General features: G+C 35.1%; 1 protein-coding gene across 1 annotated transcript; it reads left to right on the plus strand.

Moving 5' to 3' along the window:
* The first annotated feature begins 13,945 nt into the window (after positions 1-13,945).
* Positions 13,946-14,596, plus strand: LOC127131265 (uncharacterized). Its single transcript, XM_051060193.1, has 2 exons — positions 13,946-14,414; positions 14,502-14,596. The coding sequence occupies exons 1-2, from the start codon at positions 13,946-13,948 to the stop codon at positions 14,594-14,596; spliced, it is 564 nt and encodes a 187-aa protein (XP_050916150.1).
* The last annotated feature ends 389 nt before the right edge of the window (positions 14,597-14,985 follow it).

The raw sequence follows: 14,985 nt of genomic DNA on the forward strand, positions 1-14,985 counted from the left end.
TTCAGAGTAGTTATGTTAAGCCCTCATGCATTTTTGGGGTCACATATTTTCTCCCATTATATAGGGGATTTCCTTGTAACGATATTAGAACCACTCCATAAGTAACTTCCACAGATGAATTTGATTTCATGAATAATTTTTTGAGGAAGCGAGAACACTTGCATTCAATAGCTAGTGATAGCAAAAGGAACACTCTTGATTAACTGCAGTCAACCAACATATCTAAGAAGTCTCGAAGTCCAGTGTGTAATTCTTCCCATATTTCTATTTATCAATGGTCTTCATTGATGCACGTTGATTTTTCTGCTAGAAATGGGAACTCCCAAGTATTTAAATGGAAGCATACATTGGGAAAACTAGTAGAATGAATGATATCTCGCTGCACCATATCATGAACACGCCTAAAATAGAGCTTGCATTTAACTGGATGACCTTTCAACCCAGTGGATGCAGAGAACTCTTTAATTCATCCATCAAGATCTTCACAAAGGTTATGTCTCCTCTTGAGAATATCATAAGATCATCAGCAAACGAGATATTAATAAGATGGAGCCTCTTGCACTTGGGGTGGGAATTAAAGTTAGGGATGTCTTTAAGTTTCCCTAGGCATCTATGCATATATTCCATAATTAAGACAAATAGTAAAGGCGAGATGGGATCTCCATGTCTTAATCCCCTCTGAGTCTGTAAGATTTCTGTGTGAGTTTCATTTATCGAGTACCTGTAAGAGACAGAAGACACACATATCATGATCCAATTTATGAACTTTCGAGGAAAGTTCATATCTTGCATTATATATTCCAAATATGATCATTCAACTGTGTCATACGCTTTTTGAATGTCCATTTGGATGTCACACTTTGGAGAAATGTGTTTTCTGCTATAGCCTCTTATCGATTCATGGGCCATGATCATTTTATCTTGAATGACTTTCCCAGGCAAAAATGCAGACTGTCTGTCATCAACAACAACATTTATAACCTTGTTAAGTCTAACAATGAGGATTTTTTTAGATGACTTTATAGAGTATTATGCAGCAAGCAATGTGCCTCATATCTTTCACGACCTTTGCCTCCGAGGACTTAGGAAATAAGTTGACAATCGCATAATTTACCACATCATACATATAACTATAATCAAAGAACTCAATAACTGCTTCAGTGAAGTCCTTTTTGGTTATTCTCCCAGTTGCCTTAAAAATTTATAAGTGAAACAATCTATAATATGGGCTTTTGATTCCCCAATACTATTTAGAACACTCCAAATTTCATGCTCAGTATTTTGATGAACCAACTGATCCTTTTGAAGATCATGTTGCTGGGGACCTTTTCTCAACACCTCAATATCTACATGTAACAGGGTATGAGTCTCAGTACCAATGAGATCTCCATAGAAATTAAGAATTTCTTCTTCAATCTCCTTGAAATCTATAATAAATCATAATTATTTCCTCCATCTTTGTGTTTTTTAAGATCTCTTCAGTCTAATGCTTAATTTCCTGAATATACTCAGTGTTAAAAATATCCCCATTGAGATTCTGCTGAGCAAGCTCCAAATTATTCCTATACTCCTGAATCTTATGGGCTCCACTACTCAACCCTATAAGGATGGGTTTAAGTTTATTTAATTTCCTCCAAAGTTTCTGCATAGGTTTACCAGCAGTCTCCCTGTTCCAGCTATCCCTCGCTGTTTCCATGAAGTTTTCCTCTTCCACCAAAGAGTTAAGGAATTTTAATCTAGGTTGCAGTTTTTTCCTATTAGGAATATTAGGATCTATGACAACCTTAAGAGGTGCATGGTATTAAATGTGAGGAGACATAACTTCAATCTCACTATTAGGAAATTTCATAAACCAACTTCTATTGTAGATAGCTATGTCAATCCTAGAACATATTATCCCATTGTTATGCTTGTTGGACCAAGTATGATGATTATCATGAGTAGGGTGTTCAAACAACCCAATATTTTTCATCATATCCTCTAAGTCAATATATTCCACCTCCTGCACAACAGGGCTTCCTCCAATTTTGTCTTCTATAGTCAAAAAATTGTTATAGTCTCCAATCACCATCCAAGTATCATTAATGGTGTTTGCCAAATCCTGTATGCGCCTCCAAAGCTCTCTCTTATTGATTAACTAATTACGTGAATAAACCACAGTTAGCCAATACTTCGTAACCCCTTGTATTATTCAAATTTTGACAATGGATAAACTGGTATGAATTCTCCTTCATCCTAATATCTATACCTTCCTTTTTCCACATAATCCAAATTCTCCCAGTTCCAAGTATTCCCAAAAACCTTCCTAACTTTATTAGCATTATTCACTTTTACTCTAGTTTCAAGCATAGCCACACACGACACTTTCATATTTCTAAGATGAGCTCCAATCTCAATGTGTCTTGCTCTTTATTTAAGCCCTTCAAATTCCAAGCTACTATCATGGGACTTTCTCTTCAAAAATTGGATCTTCTCTAGTTCCCAACACATCAAAACCATTGCTACAACTTATGCCAGGATCTCCATCCTTTTGTATGATGTAGTCACCCATAACACTCTTTCCTTTATGCTTTGATGCTCACACTATTGTCCATGTTGGGTTTTCTTTCAACTCTACAATTTCCTTTGTTTCCATTTCCTTATCTTGGATTGGATTTTCAGGTACTTTTTCTATAACCTCGGAGTTCTGTTTCACTATCCAAACTTGTTTTACTTGGCCTATTTGTTTATGTTTGGGCTTCATGTCACATTCATGGCCAAACTTATTACATATCTTATAGAAAGGAGGTCTCCGTTCATATTCTACTTTTTGGATTATTTTGGAGCCTCTGGATCTCTGATTGTGATTTCATCTTTCGATTCAGTCAAAACATCCATTTCTACTAGAAATTTAGCATAAGACACCTTAACTTATTTGTCGTCCACTCATCATTCATTAGAGGAGTGCCTACAGCACTAGCTATTTTGACAATACTCCTTTCTCCTTAGTAAACCAAGGGGAGTTGAGGTAATATAATCCAGAGTGGTATAACTCTCATGATATCAGCTTTCAGTGTGAAATCAAGACTTCATTGATGCAGGAATATGGATTTTCTGTAGATGGTATAAGGGCCCATTCTAAGAACTTCATTCCTATTTAGTTTGGTTTTGAATATGATAATGAAGTATCCTCTTCATTATAGTACAATTCAGGGGTTGAGACAGTTCCACATATTGTTCATGAATTTCTTTATAGCATTCATAAACAAATTCCCTCATAAGTCCATTTTCCCATAATTTCAATTTCGACACTATATCTTGTTCTTCTATGACTACTTTCATTTCTCCATCAATAACAACAGGTGCAGTGTATTCAATTTCTATGTCATTAAAAGGAAGAAGTTACTTCGAATATATCCACCCAAGGCTTTGGTGTCACTATTTATTCCTCTTGTTCCAACCCGTCCTCTGCCTCTTCTTCAATTACTTCTAGAGTACCGCTTTGGTCCTTAGGGTTGAAAATGTTCCATATTTCTCATCCAGTTGTGTATCCCTCTTTGTCGATGTCTCGCCTACTTGAACATTCACATCAATCTTACGAGCAATGGCTCCTACAAGAATAGCTTCTGAGTGTGGTGACAACACTTTCACCGTTGTTGGAGGTGTTGTAGCTGCTTGTATAGAGATATGATACTTGTTTATGGAATTGATAATTTGTTATTAGTTTCTGTCAGTATAAATATACAAGCTGTTAGACCTAATTTAGGAGAGAATCAAGCTAACAAATCTCCTACTAATTCTCCTCTAATCCAGTTCTAAACTTTTACCTAAAGAATAGGAATTAAACTAATTAATATTGTTGATATCCTCCCGCAAGTTGGATAATCTGGAAGAGAGATGCAACTTGGACAGTAGGGACTCGAACCGAGGACGAAGTAGAGGCTTGGTTAGAATATCAGCAAGTTGATCATTAGTAGACATAAAAGACACTCGAAACCTGCCCCGTTGTACATTTTCTCGAACAAAATGATAGGCTAAGGCTATATGTTTCATCCGAGAATGGAAGACAGGATTAGCACTTAGATTTGTGGCACCGAGATTATCACAATATATAACCGGATTGGTTGTTGGCGTGTGACCAAGTTCTGTGAACAAGGAAAAGACCCATAATAGCTCACTAGCTGTGTCAGCCAAGGCTTTGTACTCTGCCTCAGTTGATGATCGAGCAACAGAACGTTGTTTGCGTGAGCTCCATGAGATGGGAGTGCTGCCAAGGTACAACAAGTAACCAGTTGTTGAGACATAATCATCCTTGTCACCCGCCCAATCCGCATCCGAGAAGGCATGAAAGGTTAGTGGGGAATTCGCCGAGATGAAGATTCCTTTGTTACAAGAGCCCGCCAAATATCGGAGTACTCTTTTGAGTGTAGACCAATGCGCCGTTCGTGGGTTCTACATGAATTGAGCAAGTTTGTTGGTGCTGAAGGCGATGTCAGGGCGTGTAAGACTCAAGTATTGGAGACTTCCAACGAGTGCTCGGTACTCAGTTGGAGAAGGAAGAAGATCACCCGAGTCCTTGAGCAATGGAACACTCGCAGACAGTGGAGTGGATGCTGGTTTCGCATCTGCCATGCCTGATTTATGTAGCAGATCAGTGATATATTTCCGTTGTGAAAGAAACATACCGGCAGCGGAAGGAATTACTTCGACACCCAAGAAATAACTGAGACATCCGAGGTCTTTCACCGAAAAGCGAGCAGCAAGTGTGATGATGAGCTTCGACAGCTCGGTACAGGAACTTCCGGTGACAATTATATCATCAACATAGACTAATAAATATAGTGTAACACCTGGTTGTTGGTATATGAATAGAGATGCATCTGCAGTTGAATTGACAAAGCCAAGGGAGATCAAAAATACTCTAAGCTCCGTATACCAGGCACGGGGCGCTTGTTTGAGCCCATAAAGTGCCTTTTTGAGGCGACAAACGTGATCAGGAAAGTTCTTGTCGACAAAACCAGGTGGTTGTATCATGAAGACCTCCTCTTTGAGCGTCCCTTGAAGGAACGCATTGTTAACATCAAGTTGTCGTATGGACCATCTGTGGCGAATTGCCAATGTGAGGACAATACGAATAGTTATCGGTTTGACTACTGGGCTGAATGTTTCCGTGTAGTCCCATCCAGGGCGTTGGTGAAACCCTTTGGCGACTAATCGAGCCTTGTAACGATCAATCGATCCATCTGGATTTCGTTTGATTCGAAAAACCCATTTACAACCAACCAAATTTTGAGCAGAGGAACGACTAACAAGATCCCAAGTATGGTTGCGGTGTAAAGCATCAAATTCGGCTTGCATTGCCGAGTGCCAATCAGGGTCACGGAAAGCTTGGGTTATGGTACTGGGTTCGATGATGAAGGAGGAACGGACATGAAGGTTAAGCTTTTTGAGGGGTTTGACGATGTTGTTTTGAGACCGGGTGACAATCCCACCGGCATTGGATTGCTGTCTCAGGGTTGGGATGATAGTCGGTTGGGGTTGCGGGGCAGAAGGTTGTGGGCATGGTGGTGAGGTTGGAGAGGGTGAGTGAATGGTGTTGGTGGGTTCGGTGGAGGTTGGAGATTGGTCCAGATCCAGGGAGGAGGTGACAGTTGGAGAGGAAGGGGCAGCAGATAAAGTTTCTGGTGAGTTTGGAGTGGGACTCACCATGGGTTGGCTTAGATGTTGTAAAATGGAGAGTTGAAGTGGGCCTGTTTGTTGTGTTGCACTTGGACTGGATTGAGTTACTAGGGAGCTGAATGGAAAGTCAGATTCGACAAATTTGACGTGGCGAGAGGTGTAAATCCTTCCTGTTGCGGGATCAAGACATAGATAGGCATGTTGATCAGCCGAGTAACCTACAAAAACACACATAGCAGACTTGGGTGCAAGTTTATGGTTAGCATATGGTTTAATCCATGGAAAACACAAACATCCAAAACATTTTAACTTATGATAATCCGGGCTAATGTTGAGCAATTTGGAATAGGGTGATTGATACCCAAGAATTGGATTTGGGAGTCGATTTATGAGGTAGGCTGCGGTGGTCATGGCGTGAGGCCAATAAGTGAGGGGCAAGCCCGAGTGATGGAGAAGAGAGAGACCGGTTTCAGCGATGTGACGATTCCGGCGTTCTGGAATTCCATTGTGTTCAGGTGTATGAGGTGGGGTGGTGTGATGACTTATACCGTGATTGCTTAAAAAAGGACGAAGACCAAGATATTCGCCACCATTATCGGTGTATAAGATTTTTATTTTGTGGTGATAGAAATTTTCAATGAGTAATTTAAATTTGGGAAATATAGTTTGCACATCAGATTTGCGTTTCATTGGATAGAGCCAAATATAGCGAGTAAAATGATCAACAAACATGCAATAGTATCTAAGACCATCAATTGATAAGACAGGAGAAGTCCATACATCCGAAAAAATTATTTCTAATGGATAAAAAGATTTAAGAGTAGATTCATGAAGGGGAAGCTTGTGACTTTTGCTAATTTGGCATGAGTTGCAATCTGGTTGCTGGAATTTAGTAGAGCCCAAAGAAAAATGTTGTTGAATGAATTTGAAGATAGAAGATGAAGGATGCCCAAGCCTATGATGCCATGATGTAGCGGATTCCGTGCGGACGGTGTGGACAGATGGGGGAGTGGCGGGCCAGAGATAAAGTCCATCCACACACGAGCCTCTATGGGTTATTTGACCCGTCTGCAGATTCTTCACATGAAAAGAGTTTGGCATGAAGACAACAGCAGAGTTAGTTTGCGAGGTAAGTTTAGAAACAGAGATGATTTTTTGTTTCATGGAAGGAACGCACAAAACATTAGACAGGGATAAATCATTAAGTAAAAGTGTTCCAGAATGAGAGATGTTTAAACCTGAACCGTTACCCATAAACAGCGAGTCAGGACCAGTGTACGGATGATGAAGGGCCAAATTTTCAAGATCGTTGGTAACGTGATGCGTGGCTCCACTATCAACCAAATAATTCTGAGAATGACCAGCAGCTGCAGTATGGACCTGCTTCTGTCCAGGATGACCCATAGGATCCCGAGGGGGCGGTGGGACGCCGGGATGTTGCTGCTTGAAGGTGTGGCACTGAGATAGAACATGTCCTTTGACATTACACCACTGACATCGACCTAGGAACGGTTTGCGATTGCCATTGTGTTGATTTGATTGTGCAGAGAATTGCCCATATCGAGACTTGTTGTTGGAGTTAGGCCGAGCCTGAGCATTCAAGGCTGTAAGTGGAGCATGAGTCTGTCTCTGAGCAGCAGTAATGGAGAGTTCCTGGATAAGTAGCTTCTCAAGGAGGTCATCAAATGTAATTGGGGTGTCCCTTGCATTCACACCATCAATGACTGCTCTATAGCCGTCGCCGAGGCTGCGCAACACATGATCAGTCATGTCTTCAACAGAGATAGGAGATCCAAGGGATGCAAGTAGATCGGGTGTTTGCTTTAGCGAATGTTGGTGTAAGCCCTAGAGGCCAATACATTTTGGTACTTGTATCGAATAATAAAAGGCATTCTCTTTATTATGGTTGATTAATAAAGTCCCTGGAATAGATAGTCCGTTTAATGTATTAAGTGTGACTTAATCATGAGAACACATTAAACATAAGGACACTATTCCTAAAGTATCCGTAGTCGAGCTTTAGTGTGAAGTGGGATAACATTGAAGCATTAAGACTATTATGTTTGTAGACTGATGATCACATCTCATGGATCATGGATAAAGAGTTATCAAGTCTTAAACATAGGTATGAATATTAGGAGTAATATTTATACCGGATTGACCCGCTATGAGAATACTATATAGAAAGTTATGCAAGGTGTCATAAGTTATTCTCATGGTGATAATAGTGTATTCCACTCTTCGACCTGAAACCACTATGGATCCTAGATGTAGAGTCGAGTGCTTTATTGCTGATCCAACGTTGTCCGTAACTGGATAACCATAAAGACAGTTGATGGGCACTCCACGAAGCATGCTGAGGGACATGAGTGACCTAGATGGAATTTGCCCATCCTGCATAACAGGATAAATGTCTGTGGGCCCAATATTGAACTGGACAAGGATGACACGGTCTATGCCTTGTGTTCAATATAGACATAAGGGCAAAAGGGTAATTATACACATAATTATTATCACAGATGGTTTTGTCAGATCACATGACATTTTCGTGTCTTTGGTAGCAGTGATGTGTTGCTAGATACCGCTCACTGTTTATTATATTAAACGCGTGATTTTAATATAATTGCCAACGTCACGAAAACCTATAGGGTCACACACAAAGGACGGATTGATGAGAGATAGAGTAACTAAGGAATATCGTAAGGTACGGTACCCTTAAGTGAATTATAGAACATCGTAAGGTACGGTGTACTTGAGTAGAATACGAAATATGGTAAGGTACCATGGGCTTAAGTGATTTTGGACATATTATAAGATATGGGCCAAAGTACACTTAAGTGGGCTTTTAGCTTGAAGCCCACACAAGTGGTTCTATAAATAGAACCCTTGTGCAGAAGCAAAAATTTGCGGTTGCATTCTTTTCGTTTTCACTCTCTCTCTCTCTCTCACTCAAAGCCTTCATTCGTACCAGCTAGCACTGAGATTGAAGGAAACCGTTCGTGTGGACTGAGTAGAGACGTTGTCATCGTTCAACGTTCGTGATCGTTTCGTGGATCTGCATCAAAGGGTTTTGATCGTCACAAGAGATCTGCACCAAAGGTTTCAACCGTCACAAGAGGTAAATACTCTATCACTGATCATGACCATTCGTAAGGATCTCTAAAGGAGAAAATTTTAATTTCCGCTGCGTTTTGGATCGCAATTCTCCTTCAGCGAATGCATATAGGTGGTGATGGATTGAGTACCTTTGGAAGCCGTGCGGAGACGCTCCTTTAGTTGCTTCAGATGACTGCGGGATGCTTTTGCATAGGTGTTCTTGAGGAGGGTCCAGAGATCATGTGAGGTCTCTGTCTGAGATACTAAGGAGGCCACCTCGTTGGAGAGCGTAGTGAGAAGAGCACCATAGATGAGGCGGTCCTGTCGGCGCCATGTCTGATAGGCAGGATTTGGGGTTGTCACTGGAGGCGTGTCTGTGGTGGTGATCGATTTCGTCGGCGCGGGAAAAGATCCATCCGGATATTTGAGGAGATCATAACCATCAAGGAGAGCTTCAACTTGGAGTTTCCAATTAAGATAATTGGTAGGGAGAAGCTTGGTGACACTGATAAGAGTGATACTAGCAAAGGGTTTGGATGACTCATAGGGGTTGGAGAAGAAGGAGCTGCTTTCACTGGCCATGGGAGGCAAGGGTGGGAGCTAGGGTGAGGAACGACGTCCTGAATTAGAGGGAGGACGTTGGATCGTTTCCGGCTGATACCATATAGAGATATGATACTTGTTTGTGGAATTGATAATTTGTTATTAGTTTCTGTCAGTATAAATATACAAGCTGTTAGACCTAATTTAGGAGAGAATCAAACTAACAAATCTCCTACTAATTCTCCTCTAATCCAGTTCTAAACTTTTACCTAAAGAATAGGAATTAAACTAATTAATATTGTTGATAGCTTGTTTCCTCAGTCGACCACGTCATCTCCCATGCCCTAGGTGGTAGGGTATAACTATTAGTATATCGCCGACACGTGCTTTGCACGAGTATATTAGAAATAAAACTATATTTTTTATAATAGTTGATATTTAAATTTTTATTTACATATAAAATTATTTTATAGGTCATTTAGATAATGTTTGCAATTATGCTATTAATGTTTTAATGTGAAAGACAATAAATTTAAAAAAAAAATTACTATGATAATTTAAAATGTATAAATTTTTTTAAAAAGAAATATTAATTAATAAAAGAATATTATTAAATACTTATTTTTAAATTATATATGATGATGTATCTATATCTTCACATTCATCATTAGTCACCATTATCTTCAACTCTTTCCTTGAAGTAAGTCTTGATATGAAAACATATATTTGTCTATGAAAATTGACTGTGATAGATATAACATGTTTGAGTGGCTTCCCTTTACTTTCATTGATAGCCATTGCAAATGAACCAATCAAAGAAAATTGGCATTGTTGAAATTTGAAAGATATTCTTTTTATTGATAATCTTGGGATATAATTTTTTTTTTGGACTAATATTGATATTAATATATTACAAAAATAAAAAAAATTAAACTCGTTTCTTGCAATATTTTATTAAAATATATTTTACCTTCATAAACGTGGAGGTTTAGGTTTAGGGATTTTGCGAAAGTTGAACATTATTTAAGATATTAAAAAAAATATATTTTTAAAAAATATATGTATTCAATGCACTGAAAATATAAATAATCAATTTTAAAAAAAAATATTATGTGGATTCAATGCATTGAACATAATATATTTTCTTTATTATGAATTCCATCGTCTTTTTTACTCTATATCACTTTTTAAATTATCATAAATGTATATTCTTTATATTAATTAAATTATCATAAATATCTATTCTTTATATTTAAATGTATATTCTTTATATTAACTCAAAATTATCATAAATGTCTATTTTTTATCTTAATTCAAAATTATCATAAATGTCAATTCTTTATAGGTAATTATCATAAATGTCTATTCCTATTATATCTATTCTTTATATCGATTCAAAATCAATAAAAAATAATTTTATCTAAATTATCATAAATTATATAAAGAAATAATTAAATAATTATTATTCTACTTTAATCATTATATAATAGTTATATAATTGTTAAGATAAAAGAAATACAAAGTATCGAAACATCTAATATAAACTATAGTAACACAAATTATACTAATTGAGATATTATCAAGATAAAATAAATACAACATGTACAAAATTAAGATATAATCTCAAACATCTAAATTTATATAATCTCAAACATCTAAATTTATATAATCACAAAAATATATTAAATGTTCAAATTACATTTGAATCATTATAGTATCATTAATATTCTCAATCCTAATACATGGAAGGCATTAATGCAAATGAAGCTTAAGAATTGAATCATTATAGTAAGTAACCAGAAAATATTCCGTTGTTAATCCACATGTGAAATTGTAATAAAAAATAATAACCGAAAACACTTTGTAGCATTAACATGAAAAAATCATTTACTACCACAAACAATCGGACCATTAGATATTCTAATATCACTATTTTATTCATCTCTTAATTTTAAATTAGAATACTCCAAAGACTTTCAACAACGATTATGTTCAGCTACTGCTAAATCATAATTCTTCAAATACATATGCAAGTTTATGAATATTATCTTAAACAATGTATATGATAAACTCTTAGACATTAGGAAACTATAAAACTATTAGTTTTAAAATTTATACATTAAAATTCATATAAAGATAAATGAAAATTCGTGACCTCGTTGAAGGAGATTATTATAATGCTGTTAATATATAATGAATAAATATTTTAAAATCAATTTTTTGTTTTTAAAATCAATTTTTTGTAGAATTGAATAAATATTTTAAAAAATAAATACTAAAGTATCTTCAAATTACACATTAGAATTTTATGATTTTAAAAATATTTAAATTCAAATTAATTATAAAATTTCTTGGTTTGAATAAAAACCAGTATTTATTTACAAATTGAATCATATAATACTGATTTGAATTTTATTTACAAATTAATAAAAACTCATAAACATAGAAATTTCTTGGTTTCTAAATATTAAAATACCAGTATTATACGATTCATTATTTTAATACATTATCACATAATATTTATTTATTTAATTTTAACATTTAAATTTATTATGAATATTAACCAACAAATAAGATGATTTTTATATAAAATATATTATTTAATTAGTCTGTGTAGTTTTTATGATTTAAAAAAAATAAAAGTCACTAAATCATTTTTTAGAGACAAATATAATATCTTATACATAACCTAAAGGAGAATAACATGATTTTCTAATTATTATAAATTATTTATATGATGATATATTTTTAATAGTGGTAGCTGAATATTATATGATTATTCTTATTTATTATTATTAATATTGTAGCTTAATATTCTATTATTATTATTATGATTATTATGATTATGATTATTATTATTATTGTTATTAGTTATTAATGTAGAGCCAGTTTAATAAAAAATTATTATTAATAGCTAAATATTATATTATTATATATTATTTATATTATTTATATTATTATTTATATTATTATTTATATTATTATTTATAGTGGTGGCAGAATATTATATTATTATTTATTTTTAATATATGGACAAATTAATAAATAATAGAATTAAAGTTTTTGCCAAAAATTGTTATCATGATGACACGTGGCTAGGGTTACCATCATGACAACTTAAATTTATATATATTAAGATAAGATGAGATTAATATTAAGAAAAGATAAGATTAAGATATTAAGATTAAGATTACTCGTGCATTGCAAGGGTTTGATTAATATATATTTTAATTATTTTACAAAATAAAAATATTTGAATTTAGTGATTGAACATATTTTTAAATATAATTATGAATTACTTGTATTTAAACTATGTTGTTATTAAAATATTTTTAGAATAATTAAATATTAATATTTAGAATAGTTAATTTGTAGAATATTTTTTTGAAGTATGAAAGTTTCCTTGTAAATTTGAACAAATAGTTTTAGAATAATTAAATATTAATTTGTTGTGTCTTATAAAGTGTATCACATTTTTATTCTTAAAGTTTAATTGTATGAATTTTTCTTATTGGCATCAATTTTTATAATTTCTTTTTAATAATGAGTTTGTATTATAATTATTGTTTGTATTCCTTCTATACATACTACATATGTTTATGAGTTACATTCAATTTATTTATAATTTTTGTAATCTAACTCTAAGAAACTAAAAATAAAAATAAACTTATATTAAAAGAAACACATTACAATTTCATTTACAAATAATTTTTCATACCATATATATTATGGATATCATAATATTTCTTATATATTATTTTATTTCGTTGGATTATCTATTGTTCTCCATATTATTTTTTATGTTATTTGTATATGAGTGTAGAGATTCTAATTACATTAGATGAATTTGAGTAATTTAATTTTATTATAATCACTTAGGTTATGTTTGGATAATTTAAAATTAACGGAGCGGAATAGAACGAAATGGAATGGAGCGGAGTGGTAATAATAGATAAGAATAAGTTGTTCCAATAATTAAGTGTAACCAACCATTCCTATTACTATGCATATGAGTTGGTATAGTTTGAATTATTCATTGCTTAATACTAGGAATCAACAATAGGGTTCCCTTAAGATTAGGAATTAGTTATACACTCAAGTATCACTTGTATCTATAAATACTCAGCATTTATGACTGGAACAGAATATAAAAGAATCATTCTCTTTATGGTATTCAGAGTGTAAAGCTTAAAAGCAATTTTTTTTCCGATCCTTGTTATGTCTTCTGAACCGACGTCCACTATGTCATCACCAGCCGACAAACTGATTGTCTTGAATGCTGGTTCTCAACTCTCCATTAAACTTGATGGAGACAATTATCCTGCCTGGAGAATTCAATTCATGGCTCTTTTAACAAGCTATGATCTTCTAGGTTATATTGATGGAACTACACCTTGTCCATCAAAATAGCTCGCAAACGATACCACCGCTGTCAATCCAGACTTCACGAATTGGGTTCGACAAGATCAACTCATTCTACATGGTATTGTATCTTCGGTGGCTGCAACAGTGGTCACACACTTAGGAACTGTCAAAAGTTCCAATCTAGCATGGGAGATCCTTAAAACCATGTATGCGGGCCGCTTAAGAGTGCGGATTATTGCGCTCAAACAACGGATTTCCAATTTCAAAAAAGGGAAACCATTCGATGGCTACATATCTACAAGGGATAAAGGCAATTTCGGATGAACTCTCAATCATTGATCATCCCCTTGATGAAACTGATCTTGTTATTCACACTCTCAATGGTTTGAGTGCTGAGTATCGTGAAATTTCCGTTGCACTTAGAAGCAGAGAAAGTCCTGTTGCATTTGCTGAACTTCATGAAAAACTGATAGATTTTGAAACAATTCATCATCAAGCTGATCCACTTGCAGTTGACAATGTGATTGCCACTGCCAATGCAACCACAAGAACAAAAAACTTTCACCACAAAAACAACAAGAACCGCAGCCCTTCACCAACTTTGCGGAATGGCAAAAATAAGGTGGTCTGTGAGTTTTGTGACAAGGCTGGTCACACTGCTAAGGTTTGCTACAGAATTAAGGGATTTCCTAAACGAAACGGCCCTAAACCAACAACGAACTTTGCTCAGAATCAGGCTGCAACACAACATGGTAACTGGGTCATGGATACATGAGCATCTCATCATATTGCTCAGGACCTAGAACAGCTTACCTTAACAAATTCCTATCCTGGAGCAGATCGGGCGATTGTTGGTGATGGAACAGATTTGGAAATTACTCACATTGGTAACTCTGTTATTAATACTTCTGTCAAACCTCTTCATCTTAAATAAGTCTTATGTGTTCCTAAAATTCAATCTAACTTGTTGTCTGTTTCCAAGTTATGTCAATCTAATAGTTGTTCTGTTGAATTTTTTGCAAACCATTTTGTTGTCGAGGACTTGACCTCGGGTCAACCACTGCTTCAAGGACCACTTAAACAAGATCTTTATCATCTATCCAATGCATTTAGTTCATCCAGTCCACCGCAAGCATTGCATACAAGCATTCATTCTACATCTACATGGCATCATAAATTAGGACATCCTTCTTTCAAAAGAATAAAGCATCTGACTGACAGTCATCATCTACCAATAAAGATTCCGGCCTCACATGAGTGTACTTCCTGTCACTGTGCAAAAAGCCACAAGCTTCCTTTTTCAAATCATCATCTCACAAGCAG

Source organism: Lathyrus oleraceus, chromosome 3 (assembly GCF_024323335.1).
Source record: "Lathyrus oleraceus cultivar Zhongwan6 chromosome 3, CAAS_Psat_ZW6_1.0, whole genome shotgun sequence".
Lineage (NCBI taxonomy): Eukaryota > Viridiplantae > Streptophyta > Magnoliopsida > Fabales > Fabaceae > Lathyrus > Lathyrus oleraceus.